Source organism: Sebastes umbrosus, chromosome 21 (assembly GCF_015220745.1).
Source record: "Sebastes umbrosus isolate fSebUmb1 chromosome 21, fSebUmb1.pri, whole genome shotgun sequence".
NCBI lineage: Eukaryota > Metazoa > Chordata > Actinopteri > Perciformes > Sebastidae > Sebastes > Sebastes umbrosus.
In genome coordinates this window covers 2394264-2415176 of record NC_051289.1, presented here as the reverse complement: position 1 = coordinate 2415176, position 20913 = coordinate 2394264, and the positions used below count along the sequence as shown (strand labels likewise).

Sequence of the window (20913 nt, the reverse complement as noted above, 5' to 3'; positions counted from 1 at the left end):
TCTTGTTTTGTCCACAACTCAGAAATATGCAGTTTACTGTCATGGAGGATTTAAAAAAAACAAAGTATTCACATTTAAGAACTGGAAATCAGAAAAGTTTGACTTTCTTTTTCTTCAAAATTTCTCAAATCAATTAATCAATCATCAAAATAGTTGGCAATTAATTTAATAGTTGACAACTAATCAATTAATAAAGAGATCCACATTATTTTCCCTTCATGTGACACAGATGTTATGAAAACGCTGCATTCAGGCATAATTTCATTTCCAAAACAAGTTTTCAAAATCATCCTTAATTGCAGCCCTAACTTAACAAATGATGCCACGACAGCAATTAAATTTGATGTCTTTCGTTTGGGGTGACTGTGAAAAATTTTGGTAGCTCTGCATGAAAACAAAAACAGGAAGAAGGACTGCTGATAAAACTAATGAGATATTAAAATTTAAGGGATCATATTGGGTTTAAAACATGCAGGTACCAAACAGAGATATGACATTGTTTTTTCACAGCATGGCACTTCACGGGAAGTTCATATTGACATCCCAGAAGAAAGAAAAACAGAGGCCTCGCTGTGCAAATGCAGCCTAAAAGAAGCAAGAGAGACTAAAGGGAGGGTGTATGGGTAGAAACTGCTGTGTACATGTAGGCAGCGCTGCTATATTTAGAAGGACCAGGCATGCGGCGCTGCCCATTCACAGCTATTAGGGCCAGAGACTCAGGACGTGACCCAAGTGTGATAGTCGGTTAGTGGAAGAGGGGAGGAAGCGGAGTGACCTGCTCTGTTTACTTCCTGTCCCTGTTGACGCCGGACAATCAATGAACACTTGACGCCTGAGCAGCTTCAGTGACATGGCAGCTATGAATCTGCTGCTTATAAAGGCGTGGGAAGACAAAACGCTGAGATTTGGGTCTTTAAATGAAACAGCAAATGTGTGTTTATGGCAAGTTGCTCATGACACATAGCTATATTTAGATATTCATATGGCAGCAATTACTTTTTCAGTAAGCTTTTCGTTAAACTGTACATAAAACTGAATATTACTTCTACTAAGGCTGCATTTAAAAATAATTTTCATTAACAATATATCTTGTTTAAGAAAATGTCCACAGTGATTTGTCTGATCAACAGACCAAAACCCCAAAGATATACATTTTTTTAGCACGAGACAAAGAAAAGCAGCAACTTGAACACTGACTTTTTTTAATCATTAAACTGATGACTAATTGTTTCATCTCTAGTTTCTACCACACCTGCACTCTTCCCCAAATACAAAGAAGAACATGGCAGCATAATTAAACAATATTTTCAATGCCATCATCACCATTCATTTCTATACAACCAATGTGTTTATAATTAAATTGTTCACTAGAGCACAAAATAGTTTACAAGAGCACAAGCTCTTCATATATCTAGCTCTCAAAGTACACCAAATTGATGCATTTAACTTTAAAATGTACATTCCCAGAACACATTCCTGTTTTCCAATGACAGAAAGTGTCTACATTAATTTTCTTGTAAAACTATTTCCCACAGTCAACAAAAAATGAGTGTACCAAATGTAGAAGTACAAGTGCAGTACAATTTTTCAATTCAAGATACTGCAGTATATTTTCTACTACTAGTTCTCCAAGCAACACTATGGGTAAGATGATGAAGAGTAGCAGTGAGGCAGAGGGAAAGCCGTGACACAGCAGTAAGCTCCCGGCACATCAAGCCTTGGATTGGGCCTTCATCAGTCACTAAAATCTGTCGTCCTCTCCACGCCCAACCTCCGTCTCCAGCATCCCTTCCCCCCCGCCTGCTTGCTCCCACAGACTGACCACAGCACTGCAGTCTGCTGCCACTATTCTCCAACGACTGTGACTAAAACCATACAAAACTACATTTCTGCTTCACCTGCTGCAACAGTCAGAACCAGAACAGTCTTGAGGCTAAATGTGATTACAACCAGTGGTTCTTTGTGACATGCAACATCTAGAAAGAAACTCTAAAACTCAGAGCCTGTGCAACATAAAGCCTTTTTTACATTCATCCAGCAGAATTAAGCAATGCAAGATATTTTGTCCAGCTACCACCGACTGCTTGCACAAGCACAGGAAGTGATTCTGGCTCCGCAAGTTACAGAGTTTGGTTAATCTGCAAACTCTCAGGTCAGTTTAACCTTCTAACCAGCCAGTTAAACTTGTTATTGGATTCCTCGCAAGTGTGTCATAGTTGAGGCTCATTTCATGGATTGACATCGCTTTAATAAAATTAAAATGCATGTTGTTAGCTTACATCGAATATTTTAGATTTCCCGTATTCATCATTATTACTCAAACTTCAAAAAACAGCATATCATATAGTTAATTTTCAGGTGGATAAACAAAATTTTTTCCGCTAAACAGCTTAAAATATCCATGCAAGATGTTGCAACTGCTCGGCAAAGCTGTGTGAAGTTCAACATAAACAGCATTTCAAGTAAAGAGTGAAAAGAGTGACGTTAGCATGCACGCTAGCTTGTCTTTCGTAAACGTCTTCCGACTGATGCTTCATACATATATGTAAATTATGGATAAAACTAGGGCTGACTAGTTTTTAAAAAAATATCTAATTTAGATTATCTTGACCGATATTGCAATTACAATATGATTTGCGACATTAAAGGAAATTATTTTTACATCATTATTCTGATTTTCATTGATAAACATATTAAAATGATTATGGTGTGATTTTTCCGGGGATCTGTACCAAACAAAGATATTTTCTTAAACCTGTAGAATATAATGTGTAGCCCAAGACAAGCCTTCTGCGATTTGAGAATTGCTGTAGGCCAAACTGCGATTTCAATGAAATTTGGATTAATTGTGCAGCCGTAGATAACAGTCTCATTTAATCTAACTTTTAGACATAAACAAGATTATTCATGAATCTGGAAAAAAACTAAAAACTTATACAAACACTTCCAGAAACATCCAACTACCAATTTCCAGCAATCTCAGGTATTAATTTACAACCCTAATCTTAACAGCGTTGGGTCATACCAGACCAGGATGCTGGCTGTTGTTGTTGGATGGTGACGGATGCAGAGCCGGGCCTGTCGGCAGCGAGCCCACACAGCTCGGCCCAGACTCTAGATCTGTTTCAGCCTCCGCTCCTCTTCATCAAATCCTCCCTGAACTCAGGAAAAAGGCAGCCCTGCCTACCTGAGGTGCTCCGGCAGTTGCCATGGCAACTGGGGCAGACAATACCTCCGAGTAGCCATTCGACTACAGAAGGTAAAGCGTTCATTCTCTGGGCTTCTTCTTTTCACTGGTGGTGAAGAAAGGTGCCCTTCACGGCAGCACTGGGATCAGATTTCAGATTCCCACACCAGAAGGTATTAGATGTGTGTCTCTACTGCATCTGACCTATAAATCAGTTCCACCACAACCTGACCAGGAGCAACAGGATGTTGAGGACAGCTCGGTGAGTGGCATCAGTTTCTAGAAAGTCTGTTGTGAAACAGGAATCCTGTGCCGGGTCGTCAACAACGCCGCCATGGTCGGCATGTTCCTCCTTCACATGCGGCAGGAGGGCCACAAAGTTCAAAAGGTCGTGACTCGTTTCAGGGAACATGTTCTTTTCAGGGAACAACTGGCTTATATGTGTCCGTCAACAAGTACTGTTGACTAGACGAGTCGTTCTGTTTATATTTATGACGGTGTCAGGAGAAGCAATACAACGTCTCTTTTCTCTTTAATTAGGCTTCAGATAATCTTGAAATTATAAGCACAAGACAATTTAGGCAATTAATCAATTTGTTGAGACAAAATACTAATCAACAACTACTTTCATAACAGGTTTAATTCATTTTTCAAGCAAAAATGTCAAACTTCAGCAGGTTCAAGCTTCTCAAATGAGAAACTGTTACGCTTTTTCTTGTTGCATATGATCGCAAATTGAACATCTTTGGGTTTAAAGACTAGGGATGCACCGATTGTGAAATTTTGGGCCGATACCGATGTTTAGAATAAGAATTTGACCCCTACAATCCGTAGCCTCATGTTACCTTACATTAAAATGATTTCAATGACTTCCAAGCAGACTTTAAATATGGAAAAAAAGAGGGCACTGGTATTGGATTGGTATGGTAAGATTTGAAATATCAGAATCAGTACTGGGAGGGAAAAGGTTAGATTGGTGCATCTGTAAGTGCAATTATTTCCATGTCACACTATTTTTAACCTAATATTAAAAACATATATCCCTGAGGACATCACAGTCCACATTATCAAGATATGCACTACATTGTAAGGAGAAGAAGGCCCTTGTAAATATGACTGACTATTGCACAGCCTGAAGCACTAAAAATGTACTGGCGCCACCAAAAACAAATAAGCATTATCATTAAAAATAGCTCTCCATGGAGGGATGGAAGAGACTAACTGAGGAGAGAGGGGAAACCAGCACACCATCCTGTTTAAAACCTGCCGTCAGCTGCTAACAAATTAAAACTTACTCCAACAAATTGCCAGTGTGCCATGCAAATGTATTTCTTTAAATTAAAATGCCCCACAAGTTAAACTCGTACCCCGCTATCTGCTGTCCACAGCAACAACTTGGAAATCCCAGCAGATTTTCCTATTAGGACTTCTATGTGATTTATCTGCCAAAGTGGCTGGCGGACAAACAGCCTAACCTCACCTGCATTCAGCTGGTAGTTTCTAATCTGAATAAGTCTTTACTGCCGTTGTAGTGTAGTAGATACTACCATAACTCAGGAACCGGAGTGTGTTTGAACGGGAAGGATGCAGGGAGTGGTGGTGGAGAGAGAGACCGAAAGGGAGAGCAGTGCTCGTGGGAAAAAAAGCTCAGCCTGGTAAATCTGATTACCCTGGTCACCATGTGTCCTGGCCAGACTCAACAACCTAATACCCTACATTTACAACACAAACAATAACAAAGCAAAACACACAAACACTAGAGCTGGGACGACACACCTATCTCCCGATTCGATAATATCACGATAATTGGGTGCCGATTTGATGTGTATTGAGACTTTTAAGTATTGCGATTCGATATTATAGTTTATTGCGATTTTTGTTAAGTTTTTTAACACTAGACCATGGAAAGAAGTTGAATTATACACTTCTAGGGACTATAAATTTCAAAAATATCCAAATTAATATATTAAAATGTCAAAGATTTCCCTTGCAAATTAGTGGTATTTTCTTTTTAATTTATAAGGGACATGTAAGGTTTTATACTTCTGGTGAATATAATCCAATTAATCTAATTTCCATATATATATATTTTGTATATACAGTTCCCTTTGTTCACACCTTATTTTGAAAACTGGACGTAGTCACACGTGTATACTTCCTTTTAACTTCTCAACGCTCGTCGTTAGCTAGATGAGTGTGACGGCCGGCTTGACCGCACGTTACCTTAATACAATAACGTTTCCTGTCCACGACAGAGTTGGCATTCAGCTTTAGCAGTGATGTCTAGCTCTGCTTTTCCTGGCAATGTGTGAAACCGAAAGTGTTTCCATACTGGATGTGTAGTGTTTACCACTTCTGCAGCCAGCTGCGGATTGTTTTGATGACGGATACGGAACGGATATGACGTCACGTTACTCAGACTACAACAATAAAAGCGGTAACTTCCTTAAACCTCCACATAGACTCAAATGAAGCAAATATAATAATTCTGGCATTACATTTTTTTCCCGCCCCTAACAAACACACACCTTGATTTTAAGATCTCCTTTCCTTAAATCTGAGTTTTGGTGACCGAAACAAAAACATCAAACTGTGAGTCGTGAGGAGCTCCAGATGAATCACAGTGATGACCACTTCTTGAGCACTGACATGCCTGTAAGGTGTGTTTGTGCTGGGTTAGGCAACGAGGGAAGACGTTTCATTAGTGTAAGCAGCTTTTGATTTTAGTTGCTCTGCTCAGCATTCAGACGAGCAGCACAGCAGAGACTCTCAGCCCCTTTGGATTGACTTTACAGTCGCTGCCCTCGGGGCTGTCATTTCACTGCACCTTGTGCATATTAAGCAGACGGACCTGAATGGGTCAGAGCAGGTAAAGGAGGAGGTAGGACAGCTCCATCACAGCTGACTTTAAATATTCAGGAGCAAAGTGATTTCACTGCATGTTTTGAAACGCAACATCAACAAGCACATCGTTTGAGCATGTTTACATATTGCTGATTTGCCAGTAGTGCTGCCCCAGAAGGAGCACTAGTCATTGTAAGCTGCCAAACACTAATACAGACTGCCAGCATGATGTTGAGCAGAGAAATGATTAGTCTACTAAACTTGGCATGTGTGGAGTGAGCTGTTGCGAAAGGGAAGATCAGGTGCAACATGTGCTCCATGTAAACATCACTGGAGAAATTTAATAGGTATTTCCCACTACATTAAATATGAAAATGCCTCTCAAAGCTGCAAGACAAGGAGTCTTTGAATGAGACACACCCAATGTCGCCACAACAATGAAACTGTCAAGACAACTAGCAGTGCAGTCGGTGTTTTTGTGTTATTCTATGCTTTAAAAGGTTGACTGAACATGCTTGCTTCTCCTCAAACTGACAAATTCCACAAGATATGATGGAGCAGATGTAAGTCACTACGCAAGAATGGACAAGTCTGCAGCTGTTTTATCATGGTCTATATAAGAGGCTGTCAAAATTGGCCAAAAATGACATTTGAATATTCGTTCTAAAAAAACACAGAGGTTCGAACTATTTGGATATCTATTTTTGCGCATTACGTCCATGACACCGTGTCCTAACTGACGGCGAGCGACGCAGCACTGTGCAGTGCACCGTTTTGAGCTGAACTTTTGTCAGACACCCTGTTTTTATTTATTCCTGTTGCTTGCTTTGAAAGCCCGCAATGGACAAGGAACGGCTGATTCGTGAAGTTATCTATACGATACCTCCTGCAAAAACCTAAATAAGGTGCCAGCTGGCTGGAAGGAGGGAGATCGTCTGAAAGTTTCCCACTTGCTGTTGGCTATACTGTAAGTCATTTCCAGTAAATATAACAATATTAAACGTGTGTTGTCTATTTAAGAAGTACAAGATACAGTTGATAGGTACGTGGTTTGTTTACATGACGTAATGTAACACTTGCTGTTAGGAGACGATCTCTGCGGCCGAGTTCTGACATCATAACTGAATATCTGTTTTTTACTATTCAAATATATATTCAAATTTAGAATATTTGTTGACAGCCCTAGTATATACACCCAACCTATGGCCTATAGAAACACACACAGATCCTCTGACTCAAACAGGTTGATTTTGAGGGGATAAGACACGTCTGCACATGTGCAATTATGCCTCATCACTCAACATAAACACTGGAAGAAAACTGTAGTCCCTGGCTTACAGAATGCTTCAGGTATGACTTATTTTTGTAGGCCAACCCAGAAGTAAGCATTGCACAGGTTCCATTGGGTTTTGGATTATGGCAGAAAATAAACTAAAATAAAAGTTTATGATACTTGTATGTTTTATTCAGCTAGATAATCTTCACAAATTAACACTTTTATGATTTTTGAAGTGTAAATACAATTGCCAGAAGTAAAAAGCTAACGTTAGCAGTGAATGAAATTACATGTTAAAGCTTCATAACTCACAAGTGGGGTGTTAACTGCCATATTTTCTATCATAGAATAAAAATCTCTTGAATTTGTGTTAACCACAGACAAAAATCTCTTAAATTGTGTTAACCATAGACCTCATTTCAAGCATCTAACCAAAACACCATTTAAAAAAAAACATTGACTTTGAAACGAGGGAACCGGAAGTGCAAAAATGGCAACCAATTTCCAGGTTTCAGGGCTCATTCCTGCAGCACTCAATAGAGAAACAACTTAAAAATTCAGCTGACATGGCCACATAGAAAATGGGATGCTCTCTGAAGAGCTGCAAGCTAACAACATTAACATAATGCACATTTAGTCCCAATAAAGACCAAGAAAATAACTGAACATCCTACTCTTGATGGCTGACTCCCAGTTAAAATAGTTGTGAGAAATGAAAAGTTTCCTTGCACGAATTTCCCTCAAATTTCCAGTATTATTGTAGAAAGAGAAACAGTACTGGGCAACATCAGCTTTAAAAAGGATTATCATACAGGTAGTATAATTTTATTACGACTATTGGACCGTAAAATCATGTGTAACCTTGTTCCCTCTTGTAATGTGTCACTTTAACACGAGTCATACTAGAAACATAACGTATGTTTATTTTAATCCTCTTAACTAAAGGAGGTATTTCTGAAAAGTTTCACTTTGTTTGTACTTAGCCTCTTCAATAAATGTATATCTTTATCCACCAATACTAGTAGGAGAATATTAGATTTTAACTTGGTCTTTCAACTTAAAAAAACAGTGCATACCTAAATATAGATATCAAATACTGTATATATCTGTCTATACATGTCTAGGATACATTATTGACAACATTTAGGTTTTTAAAAGCTTGATAAATACTTAGAAAACACCAAAATAAAACATCTAACAAATAGTAGAGCTCCTAAACCTCATCAACCAAGAAGGGTAACCACCAGCCTGTCAGCAGCCAACAGAGTGGGTCCTGATCATTCAAGAGAAAAATACAATAAAATCCAAACATCTCCAGGCCTGGAAATGACTTATTTTATACCATAACTGTTTCAGGTATTCCTTTGAGTGTGGGAGCCAAATGCCAGCTTCAAAACAATCAGATCTCCCACAAATACATATTTCTATCAGCCAATGTTGGTATGAAAATGTTAGATATCGACTTTTCAAGTTACTTTAAGAACAAGCAGTACATAACAAACATTATTGAAAACAAGGTGTATAAAAAACATAAGATAAAACATTATTTGATGTGAGTACAGGGCTTCTACATCTTGTCAACTTTCCATGGACTGCCCCATCTATGTTTAGCATTTAAAAGCTTCCCTAACAAAAAAGTAAAAGCTCTGGATTTAAAATTAACAACCAGGTATGCCATCTGTGCTTGTCTTCCCTTTATGAATCAAGGAGAAAGAGAACAGTCAGCAACCAACAATATTTCCCACCAGCAGAGGGGTCTTGATCATCCAGAGTCTTATCAAAAACTTGTCTTTCTTCCGATTTCCCCTAACATCTCCAAGCCTGGAAATCGGCTTGGACCAGGTATTTTCCAGGTATATTCCAGGAGTGTGTGTGTGAGCCCCTGTGTCAAGTTCAAAATCACTACCCTTCTCTCCACAGCGGTTAACAACCAGGTATGCCATCTGTGTTTGTCTTCCCCTTATGAATCAAGGATAAAGGAGAAAGATACAGCCAGCAATCAACAATATTTTCCACCAGCAGAGAGGTCCTGATCATCCAGAGTCTTATCAAAAACTTGCCCCTTTCTTTCTTCCTATTTCCCCTCACATCTCCAGGCCTGGAAAGTGGCTTAGACCAGGTATTTTTCCAGGTATATTCCAGGAGTGTGTGTGAGCCCGTGTCAGGTTAAAAAATCACTACCCTTTTCTCCACAGGCCAATCTGCTCGGTTTAATGACAATCTGTACTATCGTCAGCTGAATTAGGACTCAGTGAATACCATAAAGCTGTACACTGACCGCTACTCGACATATTTGTAGAGATTATCCAACACTGAGCTGCGAATGGAGTCAAACAACAATAAATCTGTGCAATATTAATACACTGAATGCGAAATACATTTGTCTGTGCAATATGTCCTTGAGCAATATACACCTCAAGTGCAACTACATTTTTTACATTTTATTTATTACATCTACCCTACCTATTTTACCAGTGCAATTACCTCTGTTTAAATTACATCAATTTTTATATTTTATACTTCTAGTGTAACACTTCTGTTTATATTTATTTATTACATCTACCCTACCTATTTTATTTGCTTTATAAGATAAGATAGAACTTTATTAATCCGGAAGGAAATTCTTGTGCCAGAGATGGCTCAAAAAACACAACAAAATTACAACAAGTTCAAGTGTATAAAATACAAGTGTATAAAATAAAAAAGTACTATCTCTAGCACGAGTGCCTAATAGAGTAACAATTAAGTAAGATACATTAAGTAAAATGAGTAAATAAGATAAGTAAAATTCTTATTTTACTTAAGGTAAAGTAAGCTAACATTTTATTTATTACATCTACCCTACCTATTTTACCAGTGCAAGTACCTCTGTTTACATTACATCTATTTTTATATTTTATACCTCTAGTGTAACACCTCTGTTTATAGTTATTTATTACATCTACTTTACCTGTTTTATTTGCTTTATAACTGTGTGTGTTTTATCTGTTATATGTTTCATCTGCCTCGTTTAGTCTTGTCAAGTATTTGTTTTAAAGCACTGACCAGAAGTGGCAATTGTGAATCTTGTTGTATTTAATACACAATGACAATAAAGCTTTCTATTCTATTCTATAAAATGGTGAAAAATGTGGATCCTCAAATGTCTGGTTTTGTCAAAGATATTCAGTTTACTGTCATAGAGGAGTAAAGAAACCAGAAAATATTCACATTTAAGAAGCTTGAATGAGAGAATTGTCTTTTCTTCCTTAAAAAAATTACTCCAATCGATAATTAAAATAGTTGGTGATTAATTTAATAGTTGACAGCTAATCAATTAATTGTTACCTCTAGTATTACACTTGTTTACATTTTATTTATTACATCTACCCTACCTATTTTACAAGTGCAACTACTTTTGTCTACATTTTATTTATTACATCTACCCTACCTATTTTACCAGTGCAATTACCTCTGTTTACATTACATCTATTTAACCTATTTTATTCCTCTAGTCTAACACTTCTGTTTATATATTTACTTAATACATCTACTTTACCTGTTTTACTTGCTTTATATAACTGTGTGTGTGTTTTACCTGCCTCATTTAATCTTGTCAAGTATATGTTTTAAAGCACTGACCAGCTGTGAATCTCGTTGTATTTAATACACAATGACAATAAAGCTTTCTATTCTATTCTATAAAATGGTGAAAAATGTGGACCCTCAAATGTCTGGTTTTGTCAAAGATATTCAGTTTACTGTCATAGAGTAAAGAAACCAGAAAATATTCACATTTAAGAAGCTGGAATGAGAAAATGTAGTCTTTTCTTCCTTAAAAAAATTACTCCAATCTATAATTAAAATAGTTGGTGATTAATTTAATAGTTGACAGCTAATCGATTAATAGTTACCTCTAGTATTACACTTGTTTACATTTTATTTATTACATCTACTTTACCTGTTTTACAAGTGCAATAACCTCTGTTTACATTACATCTATTTTATTCCTCTAGTGTAACACTTCTGTTTATATTTATTTATTACATATACCCTACCTATTTTACAAGTGCAACTACCTTTGTCTACATTTTATTTATTACATCTACCCTACCTATTTTACCAGTGCAATTACCTCTGTTTACATTACATCTATTTAACCTATTTTATTCCTCTAGTCTAACACTTCTGTTTATATATTTACTTAATACATCTACTTTAACTGTTTTACTTGCTTTATATAACTGTGTGTGTGTTTTACCTGCCTCATTTAATCTTGCCATATATATGTTTTAAAGCACTGACCAGCTGTGAATCTCGTTGTATTTAATAACAATGACAATAAAGCTTTCTCTTTTCAAACACTGCTACGCAACAACACTAGCTAGCATTAGCATTAGCTCCTCGACTAGCCGTTAGCTCGTTAGCATGGCTGCCTGGCTTTAAATCATAATAACATCTGTATCCTGGACTCTATTTGTTTACATATATACAAAGTGTTTAGTGTATATTTCAGATAGCAGCTGTGTTGGTCGAGCTGACCGCGGTGGTTCAGAGCAGAGCTGTGTGTGTTTGTTGGTGTAAAATGGCAGCCTAGCTTCTGCTCAATAATGAGTCAGGAAAACAGCTAGCTCGTTAGCATTAGCCGTTAGCATTAGCCGTTAGCTCGTTAGCATTAGCTCCTCTTCGGCTACATTGGTTGTCGTGATTAAACAGCGCCTCCAGGCTCAACGTCCGCAGCTCTCAGGTGACTTCTTACCATGTTAAGGCCGTGGTTGTCGCTGTGCGGTCGGTGTTAGTGGTGGTTTGTTCGGGTTAAAAGCTGCCTCCTCCGCCGTCGTTTAGCTTCTCTGTGAGTGTTTGCTGTTCCGTTGCTAACTGCGACCAGACCGCTCTGCTCTGCTCTGCTCAGCTCTGCTTCGTTCGCACAAAGATCAGCTCAGCAGCCACCGAATCATGCTGCCTTCAGGCAACCTCGGAAAATATGGACGCTACGACAAAACGGTCATACGCTCAAAAGACAGTGGATTACATTATACATAAAAATAAACAATTCTTAAAAATACAGAAAAAAATAAAGATAAAAAAAATAAATTCTATATTATGTCAATAATTCTTAATGTATATGTTCTTAATATGCCTGTATATATTGGACATGCAGTCTGCAAACATATGTATCCCCTCTTATACTACTTATACTACTCTATAATACACAGTCTCAGCCCTACCATCAAGTGTTTTATTCTCTATATACTTCAGATCATAACTAAGAACTTTGGTGAATATGGAGAAGTTTCTATTTTCACAGCAAAAGTTTAAGTGGAATACACACATTCTTTCAGACTGCATTTTCAACCTGCCACAAAATGTATCCTCTCTCTTGAGATGTTTTTTCTTACCTATCTATAAGTTATAGTTGGATGCACGCTTTTTCAGATTGCATTTTCAACCTAGCACAAATCTTAGTTACCCCCTCTCTATGTTGCACTAATGATGCCCTACTATCATGTTTTTTATTGTGTATATACTTGAGATCATGTCTAGTAACCTTGGTGAATTTGGAGATGTTTCTTCTTACCTAGCATAAGTTATAGTTGGATACACGCTCTTTCAGATTGTATTTTCAACCTGCCACAAAACGTCCCTCCTCTCTATAATGTACAGTCTCTGCTTTACCACCAGAAATATATTCCATTTCTGTCATGACATTGTCCCCTAGAAGCTTTTCTATCCCTATTGTTTACATTGAATGTAATGTTGTGTGTGTGATATCTTATTATTCAAGATTCAAGAGTTTTATTTGCCATTTGCACCTATAAGTACATTGGAATTCTGACCAGTTTACACCGAGTGAGCTTTAAGAAAAGAAAAGAAGGTAGAAAAGGCACAAGGTAATTACAGTACATTGAAGTAGCACATTCAACTCAACTCAATAAATAAATAAATTATTAAAATATAAAGCACCCTCAGTGTAGTCAATAAATAAACTAAACTACCCTCTGCATAATATTTTTATTTTTAAAAATAAATAATTAATATATTTCAGACAATTACACAGTGGAAGGCAGCATATTGCACAGCATACATATTTAAAATATATTTATTTATTTATTTATTTGCATGTAAAGTACTCTATTTATTAATTTGAAATATTTAAAATAGAGTATAAGTGTGCCGGAATTGATTGTAAAAAAATAAATAAATTACATTATCTAAAAATAAATAATTCTTTAAAATACAGAAAAAATGAAGTCATTTAATTGCGAAAAATAAATACATTTTTAGATTATTTTTTACATAAATAAATGAACATATAAATGTGGAAAAAAATGAAAATGCTCTTATTAATATATATAATTTGTCTTTATATTTTGACATGTATCCATTCTTTTATTTATTTCTCATTGAATTTCCACATTTTTATTTACTTATTTATTCTTTTATTTATTTCTCTTTGTATTTCCACATTTATTTTCTTATTCTTCAATAAATAAACTAAACTACCCTCTGCATAGGAACGATACCCCCAGAATACGAATATACAGTATATATTCTCCATGACCATGTTAAAAGAACTTGTAACCCTCAAAAATATTTAAAAAAATAAATAATTAATATATTTCAGGCAATTACACAGTGGAAGGCAGCATATTGCACAGCATATATATTTAAAATATATTTATTTATTTATTTGCATGTAAAGTACTCTATTTATTCATTTGAAATATTTAAAATAGAGTAAAAGTACAGAAGTATTAGCATCAATATACACTTAACATATCAAAAGTAAAAGTACTCATTATGCAGAATGGTCCAAATAATCAGGGATCAATAAAGTTTTTAGCTTAGTTTATAATATTAGGCCTACATCATAATTTATTTTTTGATTATATTTTGAATTATTAATCTGGAAAGTAACTGGTGACCAAAGTTATCAAATACATTTTGTAGAGTTAAAAACAACGATATTTTCCTCTGAATTGTAGTGGAGTAGACTCAAGTAAAGTACAAGTACCGGTACCTTAAAATTGTACTTAAGTATAGTATTTGAGTAAATATACTTAGTTACTTTCCACCACTGGTTTTTAGTTAGTTTTCTATATGGGAATTGTACATAGTTTCTACCATCACAATAAGTCATAATTCAAAAAAATGAATTAATACGTATTAAATCACGAATTGTACGTAACGTTTTACTTAAATTTTTACTTGAGAATTACAAATTTTGCAAATAATATTAAAAATATTAATAATTCTGTTGATGTTTTAGTATTTTATAAAAAACTGACATGTTACATCACATTTAAAAAATAAAATAAACAAGATAACATCAAATTTCTCAAATATTTTATATTTTTTAATTATTTTATTTATTCATTTTCTATTTATATTATTGATATTTTTGTGCAATACGTTCTGAGCATTTTTTATTTTGTATTTTTTTACATTTTAGACTCTTAAAGTTAATCATTACAATTATTATATGCTGATTAATTTATCAAACAAAAACAGACACACTTTGCTACAGAATGCACAAATATTTTAAAACATAACAAAACATTTATACTATAATAAACTCACCGTCTAAGTACTCGGCATTGAAACGTCGGAGTTTACGAAGACTCCTGGAATGCAACACCAGCGTCACAGAATGGCGTCCCTATTGGACTACAATCATGGCTTCACAAAACAATTCCAGCTGCTTGAACTACAAAATATTGCAATATCCCCTTCACGCATGCGCACTCGGCTGTTTCAGTCACCTAATATGACATTTGAATTATGCATGCAAGAGACAGACGCACGATGCTGACATTTAGCTCTCTGTTCTTTTAATCTGAGTGTTATGCAAAAACTGACAATGTCACATTAGGATCATATACCAATGAAAACACAGATATTTATCCAGTGGTTCATGATGTCATCTCACTGCTATGGTATTATAGTGATTATTTCTTTATAATAAATATTCCTAAAAGGAATTAAATGTTCTCCAAACACAAGTCATTCATCATTTATACAATATGCAGTTTGGTCATCATCACTGTCCCACCCTGTGCACCCTCACTGCCTCTGAAACAGGCAGAAAATGACCTCTGCTGGTGGATGACAGAATGACACAAACACACACAAACTATTATTTGTCACTTAAGAAGATATTGAATTAATTTATAATTCATCCTTGAATATTAACCCTTAACTTTACTACAACCACTAACATGCCTTAAGGGAAAATACTGATTATATTCTATATTATATCAATAAATTCCATGAAAATACCAAAAGCAATATGTAATAAAATAATAATAAAATAATTATAAGCATTTTAATTTATTTTCAAATATATTTGTTTATTTATTTCTGTATATATTTCTGTATATATATTTAAAATAAATATTTATTTATTTATTTGCATATAAACTACTTTTTTTTAAATTCAAAATATATTATAAGTGTGCAGAAATTGACTACACAGCCTGAGTAGGAAGGCCCACTCAAAGCCAGTTGATTGTAAAAAAATAAATAACATTACATTATCTAAAAATAAATAATTCTTTAAAATACAGAAAAAAATGAAGTCATTTAATTGCGAAAAATAAATACATTTTTAGATTATTTTTTACATAAATAAATGAACAAATAAATGTGGAAAAAAATGAAAATGCTCTTATTAATATATATAATGTCTTTATATTTTGACATGTATTCATTCTTTTATTTATTTCTCATTGAATTTCCACATTTTTATTTACTTATCTATTCTTTTATTTATTTCTCTTTGTATTTCCACATTTATTTTCTTATTCTTTTAAAGTTTTTTATTTATCTATGTCAGTCCTATGATGACTTTTTCCAAATCTTTAAACTCAAGCAGGTCTCTGATATTTGCAATGTCCCACAACATGAGCAATACAAGCACACACACAACAGTGTTATAACTTTACTGCATGAGTTCTTTTTATTGGCTATGGGTTTGTTTCAGTACAGGTGAAAAATGTACAACAGATACAAAGTCATTTAGTTTACATCTCTGTCAATCATCTCTGTGACGCATGTCTTATGTAAGAATGGCGTGATGTGTTTACAGACCACACCTCTGAGGTAAAAGAGTGAGAGCCGTATAAAGATCAACATTCAGGGCTTTTTCTGTGTAAATATACGGTGTGCATATTTGTCCAATGGACTTTTAATGTCTTTTCTTTATACATTTCTTCACACACTTGTTTTTACATTTCTTTATGCAGTTCTGCCTCATTATGTAAATGAGAGGTCTGTCACTCAACGTGTGCTGTATGTGCTTCATTCTGGATTTGGTTCACATTAATATGTGTTGTCCTCAGTCCTGTTAAGCCCACGTTGGATGGGCATATGCATGACATATTATTATAAAAAATGTATCTCGGGTTGTAATAAACATTAAGCTGCTTGATTTAACACTGGTAAAATGTTTTTTAAACTCAGCTGAAGTTTAATGTAAAAAAAATGAATGTAAATGAGTTCTAAGTTGTCAGACTGGTTTTGGTTTCCTCTTGGCTTGCATCATTTCCTGCTGCTGCTTCAACCGTACTTCCTCTAGACTCATACAGCCTCCTGTTAACACACACACACCTGTACAGTCAGATTAATGTATATATAACAATATAAACATATTAAATCTTCCTTTGTGTGTGCGTCTCACCAACACTGCTGGGGTTAATGGAGACGTAAGCCATCGCTCTGCTCAGCCGAAGCTCCTCTAAAGCGGCGAGCTCCGCCTCCGCCTCTGCTCAACCAATCACACGTCACGTAACAATTACCCCAACATGGAAAACAGAGATTTAAATCTGATTCACACACGATCATGACGACTCACTTCTCTGGATCTCTCTTCTTTTCTTGAGGTTTGGGGGGATGACGGTGAAAGCTTTGTTACTGAAACAGAAGAACACACTGTGGTTTATTTCTCTATGTTGGAACACATGAACATTTTAGGCATTCAGTGAGTGAGGAGATTGTTCCAGGACCTGTATCCGGGCCAGAGCCTCTGTTTGAAGATATTGCTAACATCTTGTCACAAAGAGACACAAAATGACCACAAAGAGATACAAAACGTCTACAAAGAGATGCAAAATGTCTACAAAGACACGCATAAGAACTACTAAGAGACACAAAACTACTACAAAGAGACACAAAACAACTACTAAGAGACCCAAAACAACCAAAAAGAGATGGAAAATGACCACAAAGAGATGCAAAACGACCAAATAGAGACACAAAAAGACCCTGAAGAGATGCAAAACCGCTACAACGAGATGCAAAATTACCAAAAAGAGATACAAAATGTCTAGAAAGAGATGCAAAACGGCCAAATAGCGACACAAAACGACTCTGAAAAGGTGCAAAACTACTGCAAAGACACGCAAAACAACTACAAAGTGATGCAAAACAACCAAAAACAGATGCAAAACAACTACACAGAAACGCAAAACAACTACACAGAGACACTAAATGTCCACAAAGCAATGCAAAACAACTACAAAGAGGTGATACACTACTACAAAGAAACACAAAATGACAATAATGAAATGCAAAATGACCAAAAAAAGATGCGAAACAACCTAAAAGAGACACAAAAAGACCACGAAGGGACACAAAACGACTACAATAAGAGGCAAAACGACCAGAATGATGTCTCTTTGAATCTGTGGCTATTGTTCTAATGAAGTAGCTACAGTAGGAGGGGTGGGGGCCCTTTACATGTCTGTGCTGTGGAGCCCATCGTCTCATAATCCATCATGGTTGTATTTGTGTGTCGCTCTGTTCCTGGTCTGGTGAGAACTGTATAACCTGTACCTTCCCTTTCCTGTCACTTTACAGCCATGTGCATCTAACGACCGCCAACAAGTGTCCAAAGTAATACTGCAAGATATCTAAACAAAATCATATGACATGTCAACAACACACATGAATCTCAAACAGTCAAACAACCCGTCTGTTGTTTGTGGATGTTTACGCCAACGTTCACCTGCAGGTCTGTGATGCCAGTGGGTGGTAACGTGTCGGATTAATCCACTGCAACAGATGGCCACACACAGACAGCAGGAAGACGGATACTTTAGGACAGTTTACCTGCCTTTAATAGCAAGACCCTCTCAAACACCTGCTGTTATTTTGGTCTGTTTCCACTCTGGATTAACGCAGCAGAAACGCCATGAAAATAATCCGTAAACACTGAATGTTAACGGGGTTCAGAAGCATGAAACTTGACTGAGGAAGAATATTTATTTTACTCTTAAAAGATCATTTCTGGCAAGAGTGTGCATCAACACATGTATTCCAACTAAGGTAGAAATATCTACATACATATCTTCATTTGTGTTTTCATTGTTTTTTCTTTGTTGTTTTTGACTTTTTCAGAAGGTTTTATTTTTAAGATTTTATAGACTAATGAAAACATTCATATGGCCTCAAATGTATGGACCGATTATGAGACAATCTTTGGTCATTTTGCATCTCTTTGTAGTCATTTTGTGTTTCTTTTTGGTCATTTTGCATCTCCCATGGTCATTTTGTCTCTTTTAGGTCATCTTTCATCTCTTTGTAGTCATTTTGCATCCACTCATGATCATTTTGCATCTCCTTGTAATTGTTTTTCATCTCTTTTTTGTCCTTTTTTGTCTCTTTTGTGGTCATCTTGCATCTCTTCGCACTCATTTTGCATTTCTTTTTGGTCATTTTGCATCCCCTCATGGTCATTTAGTCTCTTTTTGGACATCTTGCATCTCTTTGTAGTCATTTTGCATCCCCTCATGGTCATTTTGCATCTCTTTTTGGTCATTTTGTGCCTCTTTTTGGTTATTTTCCATCTGTTTTTAGGAATTTTGCGTCCCCTCACTGGTCATTTTGTGTCTCTTTTTGATCTTTTTGCATCTCCTTGTAATCGTTTTATGTCTTTTTAGGTCGTTTTGTGTCTCTTTGTTGTCTTTTTGCATCCCCTCGTGTTCATTTTGCATCTCTTTCGTAGTCATTTTGCATCCCCTTGTGCTCATGTTGTGCCTCTTTTTGGTCATTTTGCACCTCTCTCTTGTCTGTTTGACCTCCTAACAAGAAATGTAACTTCAGACAGAGGCTCTGGTCCAGGGGCCCCCTAACCTTTTGTAGCAGCTCACATGGGACACAAAACAATCTCATACGAACCAATGTTGCTACAGGGAGTGGGAAGACACTAACTAGTTTTAAACTGGACCTCATCTCTTGTGTCTCACCTCTGACTCTGACCTGCCTGTCTGGTCTCAGTGACTCCCTGCTGCTCCCCCTGACCTGGACATGTTGGTTTAACAGCAGCTTGTTTCACAGAGCTGGTCGTCGTCCTCCGACAGTCCGGGTTGGTTCTGGTCCAGTGTGTGGTGGTTTTGGTGGTTTTGTTGGTTCTGGTGGTCCTGGTGGTTATGGGGCCGGTGGAACTGGACCTGGTTCTCATCCTTTCACAGCTCGCTCCGGGTCGCCCCTCACACCTGTCCGGACACCTGGTGGAGCTTGACGCGCGGCTTTTACGCACGGCCGGTACTCTGAGTGTTTCACTGTGAACCGGCCGAACCTGCACCGGTTCTGGTCTCTGCAGGGTTCTTCTTGTTGCCTCCACAGGTTTGGGCTTAATCACTTTTGTGTTTTGCATTTTTAAGTCAAAGTAAAGCTTCTGTCTTTATGAAAGAGAGTCGTCATCTTCTGCATAATATCGATTAAAAAACAAAAGAATCTCAACTTTTCCTCTCAGTGGTTTGGTTGCTATGAAGGTTGCTATGGAGGTTACACCATAGCAACAGATGGGTCAAGTCACACAGAGCAGGGTAGGAGTTCTGGTGAGAACTTTCAAAATAAAAGATAAAACAATTCAACCAAAATGAAGAGAAAATGTTTCATGATAAGAATTCAACAAAATGAAACAGCAGCACTAAGAAAACATACAGGATAAGGTTGTACTTGTTATGCTGATGGATGGGAAATGGGTGCTTTTGGTGCAGTTTTAGTGCTCAGTGGTCATTTTGCATCTCTAAATAGTTGTTTTGCGTCTCTTTTTGGTTGTTTTGCATCTCGTTGTAATCATTTTGCATCTCTTTTTGGTTATTTTGCATCTCTTTGTAGTCGTTTTGCATCTCTTTTTGGTAATTTTGTGTCTCTTTTTGGTTGTTTTGCATCTCTTTGTAGTCTGTTTGCGTCTCTTTGTAGTCATTTTGCATCTCTTCTTGGTAGTTTTCTGTCTCTTTTTGGTTGTTTTGCATTCCCTCTTAGTCATTTTGCATCTCTTTGTAGTCATTTTGCATCCCCTTGTGCTCATGTTGTCGTCTCTTTTTGGTCATTTTGCATCTCTCTCGGTGAACATCAGCGTTAATTTTGTAAATATTATCATTGACTATATTTTATTTTGAAGGCAGCTCCTGGTTTCCTGTGTGAGTCTGACGCAGCCACAGATTAACGTCAGTGACGCAGCTGCAGATTAACGTCATGACGCAGCTGCAGATTAACGTCAGTGACGCAGCTGCAGATTAACGTCATGACGCAGCTGCAGATTAACGTCATGACGCAGCTGCAGATTAACGTCATGACGCAGCAGAGTATTTGTTGTCAATCAGAGTCAATCTGTCCAATC

General features: G+C 36.5%; 2 protein-coding genes across 4 annotated transcripts in view; both read right to left on the bottom strand.

Moving 5' to 3' along the window:
- The window catches only part of LOC119480243 (cullin-1), a 32106-nt gene extending 19865 nt beyond the window's left edge, over positions 1-12241 (bottom strand). For all 3 annotated transcript variants that reach the window (XM_037756332.1, XM_037756333.1, XM_037756334.1), the window contains exon 1: positions 12046-12241. The gene's annotated coding sequence lies outside the window, so the exon portion shown is untranslated. The remainder of the gene's footprint in view (positions 1-12045) is intronic.
- Positions 12242-16732: 4491 nt separating this feature from the next.
- On the bottom strand, positions 16733-20059 carry zgc:194621 (uncharacterized protein LOC795037 homolog). The gene is made up of 4 exons (XM_037756363.1): positions 19532-20059; positions 17140-17198; positions 16966-17049; positions 16733-16877 (listed from the first exon to the last, which is right to left on the bottom strand). The coding sequence occupies exons 1-4, from the start codon at positions 19939-19941 to the stop codon at positions 16795-16797; spliced, it is 636 nt and encodes a 211-aa protein (XP_037612291.1). The 5' UTR covers positions 19942-20059; the 3' UTR covers positions 16733-16794.
- Positions 20060-20913: the final 854 nt, after the last annotated feature.